Source organism: Rhinopithecus roxellana, chromosome 3, assembly GCF_007565055.1.
Source record: "Rhinopithecus roxellana isolate Shanxi Qingling chromosome 3, ASM756505v1, whole genome shotgun sequence".
Taxonomy (NCBI): Eukaryota; Metazoa; Chordata; class Mammalia; order Primates; family Cercopithecidae; genus Rhinopithecus; species Rhinopithecus roxellana.
This window is the reverse complement of record NC_044551.1, coordinates 144,723,671-144,743,685: the sequence shown is the minus strand read 5'-3', so window position 1 is coordinate 144,743,685 and position 20,015 is coordinate 144,723,671. Positions and strand designations below refer to the sequence as shown.

The 20,015-nt window shown below is 37.4% G+C and overlaps 1 protein-coding gene across 6 annotated transcripts in view; it reads right to left on the bottom strand.

Moving 5' to 3' along the window:
- Positions 1-11,639: 11,639 nt before the first annotated feature.
- SSBP2 (single stranded DNA binding protein 2) overlaps positions 11,640-20,015 on the bottom strand; it is a 334,593-nt gene continuing 326,217 nt past the window's right edge. For 4 of the 6 annotated variants that reach the window (XM_010386032.2, XM_010386033.2, XM_010386035.2 and 1 more), the window contains one exon: positions 11,872-19,009. In XM_010386032.2, the coding sequence (XP_010384334.1) occupies positions 18,980-19,009 (30 nt within the window). In that variant the 3' untranslated portion in view covers positions 11,872-18,979. Of the gene's footprint in view, positions 19,010-20,015 lie in introns of all 6 variants that reach the window. The other 2 variants (XM_030927331.1, XM_010386037.2) reach the window with 1 other exon arrangement.

Genomic DNA, 20,015 nt, shown 5'->3' with positions numbered 1-20,015 from the left:
TCCTCAAAGAATAAGTCCTCATAAAACAGCCTAAAAATATTCCTTATGGCAGTTAGATACTTTGTAAAGAGCCCTTATTATTTGTGCTTGATAATGTACTGAGTTAAATTTAAGAATTGTTTAATACAAGCGTGTACGTTCTCCCTAAAGTGATTCACTCATTCATTCATTCAGTCACACAGATTTTTCTAAATATCTAATATTGCCCAGACACTGAGCTAAGCATAAGCTAAGTACCCTGTTTTTAGAGAGCTCAGTAGGCTGGGGAACACAGATTGCTAAGTCAGTAGTATAACGTTTATCGATATGGGCACATCAAAAGATATGATACTTGGTGCCCTGGGTACACAAGGTGGGAGGCTCTCCTTTGCACAGGCTTTCCTGGAAAGGCTCTGTTGCTCTATAAATCAAACAGCAGGACATAGACAATCTAAGCAAAGGAAAATGCTTGTAGGACTTCCAGGAGTGATTAGATATGGACAGCAGGCTTGATAGTGGGGAGGAGCAAAGGCTATGCTGCAGGGCTGCCCCTGTTCCTTACATCCTGTGGAACTCTGACAGGATCCAAAGTCCGGAAGACAGCATCTACCTGACCAAGCTTAAGTCATATGTCTGCTCATAAGCTTAGGGATGGGGGAGGGAAGGGAAGGGCAAACGGAGAGGTGAAATCTGTTTCTTTCGCTTTCAGTAGAGATGAGACTGGTGCCTGGAATAATTAACTTCTTACTAAGATTAAACACAGTAGTGAGTTGTTCTCCAAAAGGAAAATAAACTCAGATTAGGAATGAAGAATGGAAGCTGGACAAATCTTTACAATGACCAATGACTCTTACCTGGACATTCAGGCATGGCGAAGAATATGGGTAAAGGCAAGTCCTTGGTAATATTGCTGAACTGGTGGATCAAGCCTTACCTGAAACTAACTGACTTTGGAGCTTTCCGGTTATGTGAACAAGTAAGCATCCCCTATGCCCTCCCATTTTTTGCTCTAAGCCCATTTGAATTTGGTTATCTGTCAGTGTAACTAAAATATTTCTAACTGATAGATCCCCAGAATGTTTTTTAATGAGATTCTAGGCAGTCTTTTTTTTAATTTCCTATGAAATTGATTTTTACTCATTTTTCAGTCTCTGAGTGACATTTGTGCTGCACATTTATAGCTCATATCAGATGAGTGATCCAGCTGATAATATCACATTTTCAAGTCATTTATCTCAGATAGGTAGTATACTATTATAATGATGTTTGTACCATGTAGGCTAATTTTTAAAATTGTTTTTGTAGAGACTAGATCTCACTATGTTGCCCAGGCTGGTCTTGAACTTCTGGGCTGAAGCAATCCTTCTACCTTGGCCTCCTAAAGTATTAGGATTGCTTGTGTAGGCCACCAGGCCCCGCCACATTCTTGTTTCCATAATTAATCTGAAATTTGTTTTATGCTTAAGAGTTGTTTTTAGGTAATTTTAAGTGCAGAAATTCAGCATAGTTTATCAAAATATTTTTTGTAAAATGGAACTTTATTCTAAAACGTATCCAAAATTGTAAGACACAAGTACCATTGAAACAGGTAAAGGTTTATTATATAGAATGGTGAAACATACAGAATATAATTTTATTCTTTTTAAAGAGCCTTCATTAAGAAAACCCAATTTAAAGCTATTTGTTTCCAAATAATTTATATATATTAGTTGTAGCATAATTCTCCAAACATACCTAATGTAAAATACAAAACTATTTGAAACTGAATTCAAATATAAAATATATATGTGTGTATATATACACACATATGTATGTACATATATGTACATGCACACATATATACATATATATGTATAATAGCTATACATGACTGTGCTAAAGATGCAGAAACCTGCAGACTCATCAGTGTGTCCTCAAATCAGGCAGGTTGGTCAGCCACCAACAAGCTTCACCTTTTCAAGTCCTTGCCCACCAATTAAGCAAAAATGTCCATAATGAACCATAGACTAACAAAGATTTTATAAAATGACTTTCAAAGGATTTTTTCCCCAAAATCTCCTGTGTGATCTGGCAACTGCCCCCTTGTCCTCTTTTTCCCCTACCTCTAAAATAAATCAGATTCTGTGACGTTTGATGCTAAACCATAATTAGGCTTTGGGCATTTTAATTAAGATATTTTGTGAAATTCACTTGTCTGTGACATCTTTTTTCTTCTTTTTCTAAATTCATATTCTAAACATTTGAGGAACTAAAACCTCAATACTACATCAATGGTATTATTATGCTAGCTTTCTTCCTTTTAGTGGACATTTAAAGTTCTCTTCAAAGAAATGAAGAAGAATGGCAAATAATCTCCACAAGAATGAGTTCATATGAATATGTTTTGATATTTCAATACCTCTGTTCTTGAAATACTACTAGCAACTCACCGGGTCAGTCTTAGAGCTTAGACAAAGTAAAGCTCAGACTGCAATCAAGGGGACAAAAGTCCTGTAGACTAGGCATTAAAAAAACCTTTTTTTTTTTTTTTTTTTTTTGAGACAGTGTCTTGCTCTGTTGCCTAGGCTGGAGTGCAGTGGCGTGATCCCGGCTCACTGCAACCTCTACCTCCTGGGTTCAAGCAATTCCCCTGCCTCAGCCTCCCATAAAAAATATTCTTGTTAGTTAGTACGTGAATGGGATAAATTCACTGGGCAGATGACATATTTTTTCACATTACTCCTGTCATCATTCCTTAGTTGCTTTTTTCTTTAGGATCCTGGAGTTGTCTGAAAAGACTGACATTATTCGACTATTTCTCTGGCATTTCAGTGAGAATTGACTATTAATAAAGGAAAGTGAGCTCAAAAATAGTAAATTAGACCCCTTAACTTGCTTGTATCAGCAGAAAATAGATTAACAATTATTTTTTCAGGTTCTTTCTCTACACTGATAGTTTTCCAGCTACTTATAAGATCTCATCTTGATATCAACAGTGTTAGATATTAACAAAATACGATAGCATTAAGAAGACATATTTCATCATTCCACTTTATTGAGAACCTAAACAACCAGTTGAGAGTTATGTAGGGAAAGCAAGATTAGAACCCACATTTTCTGTCTGCTGATACTGTGCTTTGCCATTCTGTGACACTACACTGCTTCTAATAAAAGCCTTTTTATTTCTTAATTTTTAAGAGTATAAATATATCTTAAGCAAAATTAATATGTTGAAAACAAATCTCGTGGGGGGTTCTTTTTTTTTCTTTTTGCTAGATGTTACACATACTTCTTATTAGGAATACATTTCTATCTTTCTGTTTGGAGTGAATCACATTTGAATGTTTTGTTTCAGTATTTGAATCTGGAGGATGAATGAAGATATAGTATGGCATAAAGGCTAAACAGAGCTGTTAATGCTGATGCTGATAATCCCCTGGGAATATACTAGTGCTGAGATTTATGGAGCCCCTTAGGCTCCTACAGACTCTCAGCTTCAGGGAAAGGAAGGCTCACTCCAGAGAACAATGTGCATCTATTAATTCTGCTGCCCCGCAGCACAGCCCAGCCTGCTAACCTGGTCCCCTTCTGCCTCACTCTTCAGTCTTAGTTTTTGCGTTTACGTACACATAAATCACTTGGGACACAGAGTGGAAACACAGTATTTCATCAGCATACTCACTGGTCAATTTTACTTGCCTCCTTGCAAAGAAGCAGGTCTTATTTCAGAGCTCTGAGCTGTTAATTATTGTAAGGGACCCATCAAATTCGCAGGTTTCTGAAATATGTTGGACTATGATTTAATTCTTTTCCTCAATTTTATTTTCCAGTATTTTAATTTTTGAAGGCCATAAAACTAATCAGTTATAACTGGGTATGAGCGCCTTTCCACCAATTCATGACCCCCAGCACCTGCATCGGATGCGGAAATAATGGGATAAATGTGTTTGGATGAAGAAATACTGTGGTGGCATGTTTGGAAGAATCAAGTTCACAGAAATGGTAAAATAGATGGAATGAGCATGCAAGCTACCATAGATTTATATTGCTTATGTTTACAGATTTGTGCAAGTCTTAGAAGCCTAGATACATTTACTGTGCACTGTATTTAAGAACTGTTGATTGAAGAGGTGGACAGTAAAACAATCAAGTCATATTTCCTGCATGCAAAGGACCAGTAATTAAGGATGAAGGGGCATGTTCTCTTCCTCCTCTGCTTTCCCCTATTGTTACCAAACATTAAATATTGAAAAGCACTTGACTAAAAATGTCACTACACATTTATAATATTCCATTAAAGCTAATATATAAAATATTAATAGACATTTGTTATGGTATTATAGCATAAAAAAGCTGCAGCATAAAAAAGCTGAGCAAACTCAAGATCTAACACAATCAAATGTCTACCTAATATGACATGCCTAACATTTATCAGAAACCAGTTATTATGTTTAATAAAAATAATCAGCTTGTTTTTGAACTATCATTTTCTATCATTGAACACTTTCTTGTTTCTTCCTTTAAAAACTGCTAAAACTCAGACAAGTAAAAAAAAATTTTTTTTTTTTTTTTTTTTTTTTTTTTTTGAGACAGAGTCTCTGTAGCCCAGGCTAGAGTGCGGTGCCTCGATCTCGGCTCACTGCAAGCTCCGCCTCCTGATTTCACACCATTCTCCTGCCTCAGCCTCTGGAGTAGCTGGGACTACACGTGCCCGCCACCACACTGGGCTAATTTTTTATTTTTTAGTAGAGATGGGGTTTCACCGTATTAGCCAGGTCTCGATCTCCTGACCTCGTGATCCGCCCGCCTCGGCCTCCCAAAGTGCTGGGATTACAGGCGTGAGACACTGCGCTCGGCCTTTTTTATTTTATTTTATTTTGAGACGGAGTCTGGCTCTGTCGCCTGGGCTGGAGTGCAATGGCACGATCTCGGCTCGCCGCAACCTCCGCCTTCCAGGTTCAAGCGATTCTCCTGCCTCAGCCTCCCGAGTAGCTGGGATTACAGGCGCCTGCCACCATGCCTGGCTAATTTTTTGTATTTTTAGTAGAAACGGGGTTTCACTATGTTGGTCGGGTTGGTCTTGAAACCTGACCTCGTGATCCACCCACCTCGGCCTCCCAAAGTGCTAGGATTACAGGCGTGAGCCACAGTGCCCTGCCGCCAAGTAAAAAATTTTAAAGAAAAGCTGAGAACACAAACTATAAAATTTCTAATACGTTGATAAAGAATTAGAAGTTGAAGGTAAAATTTGCAATAGCTAAAAGTTTCATGGGTCTCTATAGAAACCAACAGAGGCAAGGGGATTGTTGCAGGGGAGCCACCCTGGTGGTTCCTTCTTTCATTCTAACTGCTACTGCGTGCTATATTGACTTGAGGAACCACCTGTTGCCTATTCAGTGATAAGTGTTTACTAACACTGCTCCTGTAAAAGGACTCCGCGGACCAATGGGGAGAGATAGGAGAAGGAAGAGATTGAGAAAGATTGCGGCCAATTGTCTTGAATGCGAACAACAGGTCTTATGGTAGAAATGAGGAATATGGTTACCCTAAAGCAAAATATAAGATTGTTTAATGGAAAAATAGAATTCTTTCTTATGAAATGTAATCATTCATTACAGGAAAGATTATAGTAATTGTGAGATGCCATTACCACTTGCTACAGTAGTTTAAGCTATGTATTGACTTGGCTTTTAGTTACCTATGTTTTCCTGGAGTCTTTTTGTCTTAATAATGTTCCAAAGACAATTGGACTCTGTTCTTAACCAGTGCGTAAGTTACTCCTTAACGAATAAAGTAGGTGTTTCAAGAGCCACATTAATTGTTTTTAAGCTAATAGCTGCTTATGAAGGTGAATTAAGTCTTCAATAATTCTATATAGTACCATAACTATGAGAGAGAGAGAGAATGTTACATTGCTCTAAGGAAATATCTGAGATTGGGTAATTTATAAAGAAAAGAAGCTTAATTGACTCACAGTTCTTCATGGCTGGAGAGGCCTCAGGAAACTTCCAATCATGGTGGAAGGTACCTCTTCACAGGGTGGCAGGAGAATGCGCGTTAGCAGGCGAAATGACAGACGCTTATAAAACCATTGGATCTCGTGAGAACTCACTCACTATCACCAGAGCAGCATGGGGGAAACTGCTCCCATGATCCAATCACCTCCTACCAGGTCCCTCCCATGACACGTGGGGATTATGAGGATTACAATTCAAGATGAGATTTGGGTAGAGACACAGCTGAACCACATCAGAGAGAGAGAGAAAGAAAGGGAGGAGGAGGAGAAGGAGGAAGGGGAAGGGGAGGGGGAGGGGGAAGGGGAGGAGGAGGAGGAGAGTGGGGGAAGAGAAGAATGGGGGAGGAGGAGGAGAGGAGTGGGGGAGGAGGAGGAGGAGGGAAAGGGAGAGAATGAATTTGCACTCACAAAAATTATGGAAATTTCTTATTGAGCATGTTATGTTTCAGTTAATCAAGATAATGCATGATTGGCTAATTTCTTCACTGACTTCTAAGAGTATTTTCCATGTACTCTTTTCATTGTGAAACGAAAATGGGCCTTTTTTGGTCCCTTTTTTGAAGTTTTCATCCTGTCTTCCCATGATAATTGAAGTTCTTTTGCCTTAAACATGGCTTAAGAAATGAGTTCTTGTTGTGATGCAGGTTGTCAAACTTACAGCTGCAGGAAAAGGAGTGTTGTGCTTACGTTGGGTAAGCAAATAGAATTCTTGCAAAGGAAGACAGGGGAACCAGCCCTGCAAATAAATGGTCCTTTGCAGCAAGATTCCTCTTCTGGCCTCATCCTTTCTGAATTTAAAGGTCAGAGGAAGCTTCACACAGCCACTTTCATATCTCAGTGCCCTGGCTAAATGTCTCAGGAGAATAAAGATACCCTAATGGGAAAGCAATTTTATAATTCTGGGCTTGCATTCCAGAATCGTGCAGACTGTTTTCCAGTTGAAACAGCTCTACATACAAACATCCTTGGAAGCAAGTTCTTTTACCTCTCTGATCTGTCTTATAATTAAGTCTGAATATTTTAAATATGCTTTTAATACAATCACTGAGAATAAAAATCTGTAGCCAAGTAACTAATGAATGTCTTGAACGCTAAGCAAATTCTGAATATTTAATTATCATTTAAACAAATGAGAAAATATAAATTCAATTTGCAAAATAAGAAAATATTTACTCAAGAGTTTGAAAATTGAAATATATTAATCAATCAGTGCACATACATACTGTCTCTCCAAACTCAAAATTACTGAGTTTTTTTTTTTCTTTGCAACTCTTTTGGTGAAGTCCCTACGTTCTCAACTCTTACACCTTTTGTGTACAGTTTTTTTTCTGCCAGAAATATATTTGAAGTGTTTTAGTTGTCATTTGTATCTGAAAATGGTTGGAATCATATAGCTTATTTTTGGCAAGCAGAATCAAGATGACCACAAAGGGATCTATAATATAAAGCCTACAGCATAAATTTTTATCTTCAGCAGGAAGAAATCCCCCAAAGTAGGTTAGGAATTTACTGCATGCATTTAACTTCTGAACTGGAAATTTATGTGGCAGTTCAGTGATTAATCATTAATCTTGGTAAATGTCAATTTCTACTCATTAGGATGGAAATGATTTCTGATTTAATCACTTGTCTGCTCCAAAGCTCCTCTTCAATTGGATAAGTTCACATATTTCCAGTGCCGCTTTAATTTACAAGTGGGGTGAACAGAACCTCATATTTTGAGGCCTGATGTAAGCGCTCAAGTCATAGTGAACTTGATGAGAATCAATACTGCCAAATAAACCAGAAAGATAGTCAAATGAATGTGAAAGTTTTCTGAAACATATACCTTTCCAATCTGTATTTCATGTCTTCTAAAGTGCCTGTTTCCAGGGCAAAACAGCAAAACACTTCTGGTTACTTGAAGGAAAAAATTTCACATTAGTTACTCATTTTTGCAAGTGCATAGTTCAGTAACTCTCTTGCACATAAACAACAGGCAAATCTTTTTACAACTTGAAAATACAGTAGTTAAATACCTTTCCAAACAAGGTTTTAAATAATCTGGGAAGTGAAGTAACCAGAGATAGCTTGTCAGATTTCTGTTCACCCTGGACCACTTCCCATCTGAAATGATTTAAGAGGCTGATTTTAGAGATACTCATGACATTCAAGTTCTACAGAGATTTGGACTTTGAATGCTTTATATTCTACACTGAGCTTCCTATGACCATGTAATTCTGCAACCAGATATCTTCTGGCAAGATGACAATTTCTGAGAAGAGCCTGAGGTTATTGTGCTGCCTATTTGAAATGGTATTTTTGCTAAATGGATGGAATTTTAAACTCTTAGGATGCAGTACTGAGAATTTCATTATAGTCTGATTTTTCAGAGATAACTAACTTAGAGATACTGGCAGTGGGTTTACTAATCCACCTTTGTTGTAAATTAGATATGGCCTTTATGTTAGTTTTGGTTTTGGTTATTTGGTTCAGTAGATTTCTTCTTATAAGTACCTGTCATACTGAGCATTTTAATTTTGAATTTGGGCATTACTTTGAAAACTTTTGTATGAGAGGGATCTCTTGCAATAGCTAGTGCTTCTATTTTCATTAACACTTTTATATGTGGCATATACATACATACATACACATACATACATATTTTATGTATGTATATGCCACATATAAAAGTGTTGTTTTTTATGAAATGTTATGTTTTTTTATCAAATGTTCATGTTTTCTATGACAGAGGGTCTTGCTCTGTCGCCCAGGCTGGAGTGCAGTGGCACAATCATAGTTCACTGTAACCTTGAACTCAGCGGGCTCAAGTGATCTTCCTGTCTCAGCCTCCCTAGTAGCTACTACTACAGGCACAGGCCACTATGCCTGGCTGCCTTTTAAAAAAACTTTGGAGGGCGGGGGTGGGGTGTGACCAGGGTGGGGGCTCCCTATGTTGTCTGGGCTTGTCTTGAACTCCTGGCTTCAAGCAATCCTCCTGCCTCGACCTCCCAAAGTGCTGAGATTACAGGTGTGAGCCACCGAACCGAGCCATGTTTTATATATTTTTAAAAGTGTTGGCCGGGCGTGGTGGCTCACGCCTGTAATCCCAGCACTTTGGGAGGCCGAGGCAGGTGAATCACGAGATCAGGAGATCAAGACCATCCTGGCTAACATGATGAAACCCTGTTCTACTAAAAATAGAAAAAATTAGCTGGGCATGGTGGCGGGCGCCTGCAGTCCTAGCTACTCGGGAGGCTGAGGCAGGAGATGGTGTGAACCCGGGAGGCGGAGCTTGCAGTGAGCCGAGATTGCACCACTGCACTCCAGCCTGGGCAACAAAGCAGACTCTGTCTCAAAAAAAAAAAAAAAAGTGTTAAGTGATTTATCTTTTTGCAAATGGATTAAAGTTCAGCTCTCTGGGTTTTTCATTGAATCAAAATATATGCCTAGGTAAGTACTTCTCAAATAAATATTAAGTAAATACTGTGTATAAAATGTGACTAGTAACTACTTGTAATAGTATGCTGAGTTCTCTAAATTAATATTACTTTCAATGATAGGTGTGTTCTGTTGAAGCAATTTTGAGACCATTACGTCTGTATAATATCCCTTCAGTCAGAAGTGAATAATGGCTAACCTATGACAAAACAGTAGCACTGTAATATAAAAGACTATATAAAGAATACATTTGACTTTTCAATTCATAAACCATTTCTTTCTCTGCAACAAATACGTACATAAGTAATGCTGAATTCCTTAATATAACGAATACTAATTTACATAATACACATGATTACTGGTATTTTATTGAAAGCACATTTAAAATTAGCAATGTTTTCCATGGGACATGACTAAATATAAAGAGTTCCATCCCTATTCCCATCAAGAATTGTGAGTTGTAGGATGCAAAAGCAATTTTGTGAGAAAATTTGAGGTTATTCACTGAGAAACGCAGCTACAGCCAAGCAGCGCCCAATATTTACTTCAAGGGAAGCTTCCCAAACTGAATGTGACAACTAAACATTTACAATGTTGACTCGGCAGGGCGCGGTGGCTCATGCCTGTAATCCCACCACTTTGGGAGGCCGAGGTGGGCAGATCACCGGAGGTTGGGAGTTTGAGACCAGCCTGACCAACATGGAGAAACCCTGTCTCCACTAAAAATACAAAATTAGCCAGGCGTGTTGGCGCATGCCTGTAATCCCAGCTACTCGGGAGGCTGAGGCAGGAGAATCGCTTGAACCTGGGAGGAGAAGGTTGCGGTGAGCCGAGATCGCGCCATTGCATTCCAGCCTGGGCAACAAAAGCAAAACTCCATCTCAAAAACAAACAAAAACAAAAAAACAAAAAAAAAAACCCAAAAAAAACAATGTTAATACAGAATTTTCTACAAGGCTGCACCATATTCTCAACAATTTGTGTAGGGAATAAAACATCTAGAATTTCTTTCATTTAATTTTTATGACTCTTTGACATTAAGAGTTTCTTCACTTTTAAGGATACACTGAGCTATGAGAACAAACCCTTGATTATTCAGATTGCTTGGGGGCTGGGTCTGCAGACACTCTCATCTCTTTTTCCCTTCATTTTGGAATCTTTCACTCTTTGTTATCTCATTCACCAAGAGGAGCTCACAGGGATTAAACCAATTCTGTTGGCTTTTATTTATGTATGCTACGCCTGCCCTGAATCTACATAATGCTACCACCACTAAGAGTCATTTTTGCACAATTAGAAATAATTTAAATAATAAGTAAGTTCCAGCAAAGTTCTTAGTTATATGACTTCTACCTGTTTTAAGGTCAGGGACTTATCAGCTGCCTTGCTATCTACCCTCTATCCCCCAGTAATCCAGATACCTTGCGAAAATTGCCTGGCAAGTTATTTGAGGTAATCTGGCTCAAACTGTCTGGCCAATGGAATTTATAAATTTTTGTTTCTAATCATTATGTACAAATGTGCTTGTGTTATTGGACTAGAAGATTCCACTTGGATCAAAGCCATAATAAATAATGTGGAACCATTATTTAAAAACTGATTGAAAAGATGATTTGTTTCCATTGATATCTAAGGATGAATCACTAATCGCAATTGTAGACCCTCCTCCTCCTATATTCTCATTTATCTATATACTAGCATGCAGCACTTACTTCAGAATCTTAATTTGGGCAAATGTTCATGGTGAACTGAGGCAATCATCTGTATAGTTCATGGGAAAGATGAACGTAATTGACGAGAAGCATAGTTTTGTATGAATTACCTGGATAACTGCTTCAGATAACCACATTATGTATAGTTATAGTCATATTTGGAGTAAAATACCAAAGTTTAATTCATTAACATATCTATTTGCCAATAACATTAGTAATTTTTTTGGCATTCCATGTTTAGTTATCTGACCACATAGAGCCAGCCATTCATATATACATTGTAGCCTCTTCTTCAATGCATATACATCCTTTGATATTAGAGCCTCCTGAATTTTATATAAGGCATGTCTAATTCAATTATATACGCAGATGTCCATGTTAGTTATATTTTGACTTTATATTTTGATGTTTATACTGGCTTCATACAAACTTGACTTTTTCAATAAGTAATGAAGTACAGACTAGAAATGAAAGGGTAGAAACTGTGTATGAAAAGCTGTATTTAAAAAAATTAAATGTGTAAACGTGCCAAATTAAGGGTCATTTATGTACATCTTTATGGCAACTTATCCCATTACATGAATAGTTCAAGTACTTGTACAAAAGCACTAAATTATAAATCCATCTGAGAATAAATGCAGTAATGTGCACATGCACGCACACACACATACACGAACACACATACACAGATACTAAATTTACAAAATGTGGCAGGTAGCTGGTGGCCATCACTGAATTAAGAATAGTAGATTACTAAGAGTCATCCCAGATTCCGATTATATTTATACATAAATTGTGCATTTATAAAAACCTTACAAATACTTCTATTTTTCCAGGAAGATATTATAGGTAACAATTTAACACATGTAGTAAGAAAACATCTTAAATTCGGAAAATCACAATTAGGTAAATTAAACAATTCAATATGTAGATGGCTATCATAAGTATTCTATTTATAAAGACTTTTCCATTTTTTATGTTGAAACAACAGGATGTCCTTTAAATTATTCATCCTAACATGTAGTTTGTGTCTTTAATTGCCTTAATGCAAGGAAAGTAAAACATTTTGAAATATGATAGAAAGTATAAACACATTTCAATCAGTAGTTTATATTACGAAAATTTCTAAGGTGGTGCTAAATTTAAAGTAATTTGTTGTCAAATTATGGTAACTGTACAGATTATTTGAATTCTTTTTTAATAAGTAGATGGCCAATTACATTTAACTGAGCAATTTTACCAGGACATGATGGAAAGTTAGCTGACAAATATCATATTGTGTTCTGAGAGTACTGTGAGGAATCCAAATTTCACTCTCTTGGCAATGTACTGAGGCCATTTGGTGGAAAAAAGAAAGTGGGATTAAGTGTTAATATTGACTGGGAGGGAATAAGTCCTTTACATCACTGTTTCTGGGAACATTAATAGTTACCTTTGTTATGATAATGGCACATTTCATTTTAAAAATGAAATGCTAAATATGTTAGAAACAGATCATAACATTTTAATGACTGAGATAAGCAAAATGAGTCCAACCTTTGTTCTGCTGATAGCCAGTAAATGTGCAAAGAGAGAAGAGACAAACTGTAATTGTATACATAAAAACACCTAGTCCCACTTAAAAATTTTAATATCTATATAAAGTACTGTAATTTTTAAAGATGAAGACATCAAAAATATTCACATTAAAATATCTTACAGAAATCATTATTCTTCTATTCAAGAAAACCAATTATACTAAGTTAACAGGGAAAATTTAACAGAGGAAATTCTCCTTGGGACACTTATTTAACTGAGGATTTCACTTCATAGTTTAAAAAAGTAAACGGGCCTCAAGTGTCTTTTTCATGGGTAGGTCACCTTATCAATCTGAATTACAGTTCATGGGTAAAGCTAACTTATTTTTTTGTAATAAGTTAATAATGCCAATTCAGTTTCTTGTAAACAAATGTCTATATCAAACCACCATAATTACTGTGTAACTCCTAGTAGTATCAGTGAAGTGGCTGAGAATTAAATGATCATTTATGCCTTTATCTTTAGATACAGAACCTTCAAAAGAAGGCCTAATGTGGACAAGCTAACATGGGTGTGCTAAAGCTAGGCATAGGAGACTCCATCTGCTTATGTCTTGTATTACTCTTTCCATCCCAAATAACTTTCATCAGCTGTTTTATCACTGAAATGAAAAGCAGTCAAAGGAAATCATTATATTTAATCATTATTGGTTGTGCTACAAGATAATGTGAATCACAGTGGGAGTGTTTTGTGAGCAAACTTCATATTACTATTCCCAACACACACACACACAGGTACACACAACATATTTAGTATGCAAAATGCAAGTATTATTAATAGCAGTTCGCCATTTTTTCACTTTTCTAGTTATTTCTCAAGGTATGGTTCACAGACCCAGGGAGACCCTTACACATGCTTAAGATTGGGTACCGTTGCTTTAAACAAACACAGACTCTGGCTCCACATAGCAAACAATAAACGTATTCCACCAGGAGGGAAAAATAGAAATAAGATTAATTTGCTTTTGGCAAATATATGGCAACCTTGTCCCCAACACTGGATTTCTCCCTCCCATACTATACATTCACTGGCCACTTGTATTGATTAGTGTTTTCAAAGAGAACTATAGTCGTCCCTACGCATCCAAGGGAGACCGGTTCCAGGACGGCTGCACATGCCAAGATCCACAGATGCTTAAGTCCCTTACATAAAATGACATAGTATAACCTATGCATATCCTCCAATATACTTTAAATCATCTCTAGATTACTTATAATACCTAATACAATGTATTATAAATGCCATGGAAATAGTTGTTATAATGTATTATTTGTAATTATTGTTGTATTATTGGTTTTTATTGTTTTTAAATTTTTTCCCAATATTTCTGACCAGGAGTTGATTGAATCGGGGATGTGGAACCTGCGGATATGGAGGGTCGACTCTGTTTTACAGAAGACATAAAAAAAAGAAAGGAAAACTTGGGCTGGGTGCAGTGGCTCACGCCTGTAATCCCAACACTTTGGGAGGCCGAGGCAGATGGATCACGAGGTCAGGAGATTAAGACCATCCTGGCTAACACGGTGAAACCCCTCTCTCCTAAAAATACAAAAAATTAGCTGTGCATGCACCTGTAGTCCCAGCCACTCAGGACGCTGAGGCAGGAGAATTGCATGAACCCGGGAGGTGGAGGTTGCAGTGAGCTAAGATCACACCACTGCACTAGAGCCTGGGCGACAGAGTGAGACTCCGTCTCAAAAAAAAAAAAAAAAAAAAAAAAAAAAAGAGGAAAACTTGATCAGGCATAGCGGCTCACGCCTGTAATCCCAGCACCTTGGGGGGCTGAGGTGGGCAGGTCACTTGAAGTCAGGAGTTCCAGACCAGCCTGGCCAACATGGTGAAACCCTGTCTCTACTAAAAATACGAAAATTAGCCTGTGATGCATGCCTGTAATCCAGCTACTCTGGAGGCTGAGGCAGGAGAATCGCTGAAACCTGGGAGGCGGAGACTGCAGGATTGTGCCACTGCACTCCAGCCTGGGTGACAGAGCAAGACTGTCTCAAAAAAAAAAAAAAAAAAAAAAAAAAGGAAAACCAGTGTCAAAACACTAAAATGCATTCCAAAATCAAGTGGCTATGATTTGTGGCACTCCTTCAAATTAGCAGTGATAATCAAGAAATGAAAATTGCAATTATTTCTCCTGGGAAAACCATTCTTACTACTATACACTATATGCAGATGAAAATGGTAACGGCTGAGAAGGTAACAGTGTTCAGTTGGTATTTATTCCTCCTGGAAGATGCAGGGATTGGGAGGGAGGCAAGGATAAAGCCACGGAAGAACTAATCAAGACTTCATAGTATTAAGGACGGTGGAAAACTTCCCCAGCCAAGGGAGCAGTTCTGAATGCTTTGCTATACATTCCTAGGACAATATGATGAAGAAAAGATATAGACAGATGTGGGACTTCTTCATGCCCCAAACTGAACTTACTTATTTTCATTTGTTGTCTTTTAAACCACAGAAGTGCTAACTGAATAACCCTATGAAATGCAATGGAGTTCAGATATCTTAGAGAATCATAAAAATAGAAATAGAAGTTTTCTTTATTTTATTCTGGAGGGAAAGGGCTGTTTTGGGCACTTTTCATGGCTGGAGGAGCAGAACTGATTTACTTGTTAATCTTTTGGCAATTGAGAAATCTTTTTTATTTTTGAAATGGAGTCTTGCTCCATCACCCAGGCTGGAGTGCAGTGGCACAATCTCGGCTCACTGCAACCTCCATCTCCTGGGTTCAAGTGATTCTCCTGCCTCAGCCTCCTGAGTAGGTGGGATTACAGGCACCCACCACTACGCCTGGCTAATTTTTGTATTTTTAGTAGAGATGGGGGTTTCACCATGTTGGCCAGGCTGGTCTTGAACTCCCAATCTCAGGTGATCTGCCCACCTTGGCCTCCCAAGTGCTGGGATTATAGGCGTGAGTGCCCAGCTGGCAATTGAGAAATCTTAACCTCGGATTCCTACCTGTGAACTTCCTCTTCATCAGCAACTGAGTCCACACTGGAACATATTCAAAGGAGTACTAGTAAGATTCACCCATCAAATATGTGGTGTATTACAAGATCAGTGACACCCTATAGCTTTTGTTCCCATGGGCAACTTTGCTGTAAGACACGTAGTTAAGGATCAAAAATACCTAAGAAAGAATCTGACGTGTATTTTCAAATGCAGTGAGTTAGGCAGAATGCAAAGCAGAGTAGCAAGAGTTAATGTTTTTACCTACTGCTTACTTTTGCCTTTTACATGTGTATTTAATATGTTCAATGTAGCAAGAATTGCTGATATTATTACTGTGAGGTGACATATGTAAAAAATAACCCTAGGAACAGGTAGTATACATCAAGACCAACACAAATGCATTGATAAAGATGGAAAACACAAGAGAAAAACATTAAATAGTCTTATTACAAGGAAAAAGGACAAGGGTTAAATGATTCAAAATCTAAACAAAAATTAATATACAGATATACTGTCCTCCATTCAGTGCATGAAAGAATTATCTGGTTCTAAAAATCAAGTATCCTTATATTCTGGGTTTCTTGGATACAATTTTCTCCTCAAAAATAATTTTTCAACTATTCCAGGAAAATTTTAAATCTAAAATAACTCTTTTTAATCTGGGCTCCAAGAAGAAAAAAGAAATAAATACTTACAATGAATTGACTGCTCTGCCTTGAAAAAAAAAAAAAAACGAATTTTACTTTTAGGTTACAAATAATGGGGATCATGATGCAATTCATATTTTAGTATTACCCCCAAAATAAGGGCAGATAAAATCAGATTCATCCTTCTTTGTGATAAGAAATAATACCTTCTCAGAAGGCAAAGAAAAGAACTTCAAGATCAGTAATAATGGAGAAGAGTTAACAAAATGTTTGAAAATTCTAGCATTATAAGATTAAACTTAATAATCAAAGGACTGTCAGTTTTTATACGATTGTCATAAAAAATGAAAGTCAAAATTCTTCTTGGTAAAGTAAGGTGTCTGCACAAACTGTCACCTTCATTCAGGTTACCTTCGCTTGAGGTAAAGACCTTTTCATCTGAATTTGCATGAAAGGTTTCTGCAGGTTGACAGCATGAGGCTCTTCTCCGGTGTGCACTCCTAGGCATCTGAATGCTGTGTGTGATTAACTGAGGCTCATTTTATTATAGTTTAAATCTGCAACATACACTCAATTCAGCTTTTTTTTTTTTCTCAACAGTTCTGCCTAGTATCCCTGTTAGGCACAGGCAAAATCTTTATTTTTACAAGGACTAAATCATTATGAATTTGAGAGAAATAAGTCATAAGGAACCAGCAAATACAGTCATGTGTTACTTAATGACAAGTATACATTCTGAGAAATGCACTGTCAGGCAGTATTTTCCTTGTCCGAACATCACAGAGTGTACTTACACAAACCCAGATGGTATAGGCTCCTACACACCTAGGCTATATAATATAACTAGTGCTCCCAGACTACAAACCTGTACAGCATGTTACTGTACTCAATACTGAAGGCAACTGTAATACAATGGTATTTGTGTTTCTAAGCATAGAAAAGATACAGTAAAAATATGGTATTATCATCTTATAGGACCACTGTTGTATATGCATTCTGTGGTTGATTGAAATGTCATTATGAGCTACATGACTATATACTGCCAAATTTTCACTTTAGAGACTATAAGCCAAAAGGAAAGAGAAAGTCTCTTACCTCCGATTAAACAATGCTTTTCAGTCGCTGGAGTTTGGATTCATAGTTGGTATTTATCAACGGTTGCTTGTATCACAATTTTAACATAAAGGATCAGTTATCTTTCAGAGTCTAAAATTAAAGTCTTCATATCATTCTATTGTGATTTTGGTGTATGTATGTATTATTAAGCACAAAACCCCAAAAGATTTGGAAAGTGCCATAGAGCAAGGTGCTTTCATAAGGGAAGTAGATTTTTTTTTTTATTAAAATATTTACTCATTCTTTTTTGAACAGGCAGTTACACAACGTAGTTTTAGCCTGCTGAAGTCAGTGGCTAGATAAAGCAAAGTTACTATCAATGATTTGCTTCTGAATAAAAGCCTTATATCCCAGGAACAGAGCAGGCGCTCCCTGGCCAGTGAGAACCAATACCAGTCAATTCTGCTGGTAGCAAGCAAGATACCTGGATAGAAAAGTAGCACTCCAGAGGCCTCAGGAGTGCTAACAACTCTCTTCTCCCTTGTGCTCAAAGTCTCATTCAATGTATTTACTTCTAGTGTCTACATGAATATGCTCACAAAAAGTCTGAATAAAAACCAGATACCATTTAACATTAGTATGTTATTAAAATTTTACCTCTAGTATTCCTGGTGAGAAGTGACAAATTCAAGCAAATGGTTTTGTTATCACTTTGGGGCTTCATCGTGTTAAAGAGAAAAGATGTTGCTAAAAATACGACAACCCCTGTCACTTTATTGCTATGGTCTAAGTGATTTGGGCTATTTAGTGATTTCTGTATCATCTAAGACAAACAAATCAAGAACTCCGTTTAAAGCAGTTATTGCAGAAATACACTGTGTGAGGCCCCAGTTAAGCTTTTACTGATTTGAAGTGTTTTTCTCAAATAAAAATTAAAAAAATACTTTTCACTGAAGGTAACTGAGAAATTGTTTGATTCAACATAAAGACAAAGACACATTTTCTTCTATTTTTTGAGACAGTACACTTTGTGATTCACAGGATAACTTGCATCAGACGCAATTTAATGAAAGCTCTCAAATAAGCGATTTTATTCCTATCCATGATTGCAGACATTTACAAAACCATAACATCTGAGTTCACCTTAAAAAATAACTTATATAAAGCAGTGATATACACAGCACAAAATAGTTCAGGGAGGGGGCAGGAGCAACTTGTAATAATTAAAATGTAAACGTGAAAAAAAGGATGGAATAAAAGTCCCTACTTATTTCTACTTAAGATGTCATGTGATAATATTTTACAATGTCCTGTGGGTCAATGTATGTATGTGTATATGTCTGTATAACATACACATATACAGTACATTCTCTTTCCCACACATATACATACACACATAACTATTTGCAGTTCAGTTTAGGGCAATTCTAATATGCCACTCCGTACAGTTGTTTGAATCACGTTTGGACCCGCTTTCTTCACAAAAGAGGGGAGAGAGCAGGAAATAAAAAGGTTGGTTTGGTGTGACTGAGATTCCTTTGTTTAACTGTACACTGTGATGAATAATTTTCTTCCGTAGTAGTTCTGTGAAGGGCTGACTCACTGTGGTTTTCATGAGGAGACTTGGTAATGGATCACACGCTCATTGTCATGCTAGGGGAGTACTAGAAAGAAAGAAGAATCCATATTTTAACAACAATTCTTTTAGAGATCACTAAGGTTCTTCTTGGTACAACAGAAATGAAGAATTCTAATTTCTTATCATCTTTTATGTGCAAGCTTTTCATCTCATACAACATAAAATAAGAAACTATAAAAAAAGTAAACTGATACAGACTTAACCTAATAATGAAATTTTAAATATTTCCCCTGTAAAGCATCAAGTCCTATTCTCTCCCTGAACCCAGAAGGCTGATCATTACCCAGTCCCTCTGCCTCCTCCTTCCAGACAGATTTATGTTTTGCAGGCACTTGTAAAAACCTTGGGTAAATTTAGTCCAAGGCTGGATCATAACTAAGTATGAGGACTAGTCTTTGCTACCTACTAGGTTGTAAACTGAGGAGGCTACCTAACCTGTCTTGACTTCAGTTTCCCTATCTGTAAAGGGGCTTGGGGAAGATGAGATATAAAATCCCTAAACCAAGTATTTACTGAATACATAGAAAGTGCTCAGCAAGTGTTAGGTTAATATTGTAGGGAAACAAAACAAAAACAACTGCAAGCTGGCCCTGGGAAGCTCTCATTAAAGCACTGAAAATACTTAAGAAACTAATTTATACTGCAGCATTTAAGCATCTTGCCCATAATCTGTGACTGTAATCTTTTTTGTCTGAAACAGGGTCTCACTCTGTCACTCAGGCTGGAGTGCAGTGATCTCAGCTCACTGCAACCTTGACTTCCCTGGGCTCAGGTGATCCCCCCACCTCAGCCTCCCTAGTAGCTGGGAGTACAGGCACAAGCCACCACACGTGGCTAATTTTTGTATTTTTTGTAGAGATGGGGTTTCACCACGTTGCCCAGGCTGGTCTCAAACTCCTGGGCTCGAGCATTCTGCTCGCCTTGGCCTCCCCAAAGTGCTGAAATTACAGGCGTGAGCCCCTGTGCTCGTGACTTTAACTGTAATCCAGTCATTTTTGCACGTGAGTAGGAACATCATTGTTACATGCTGA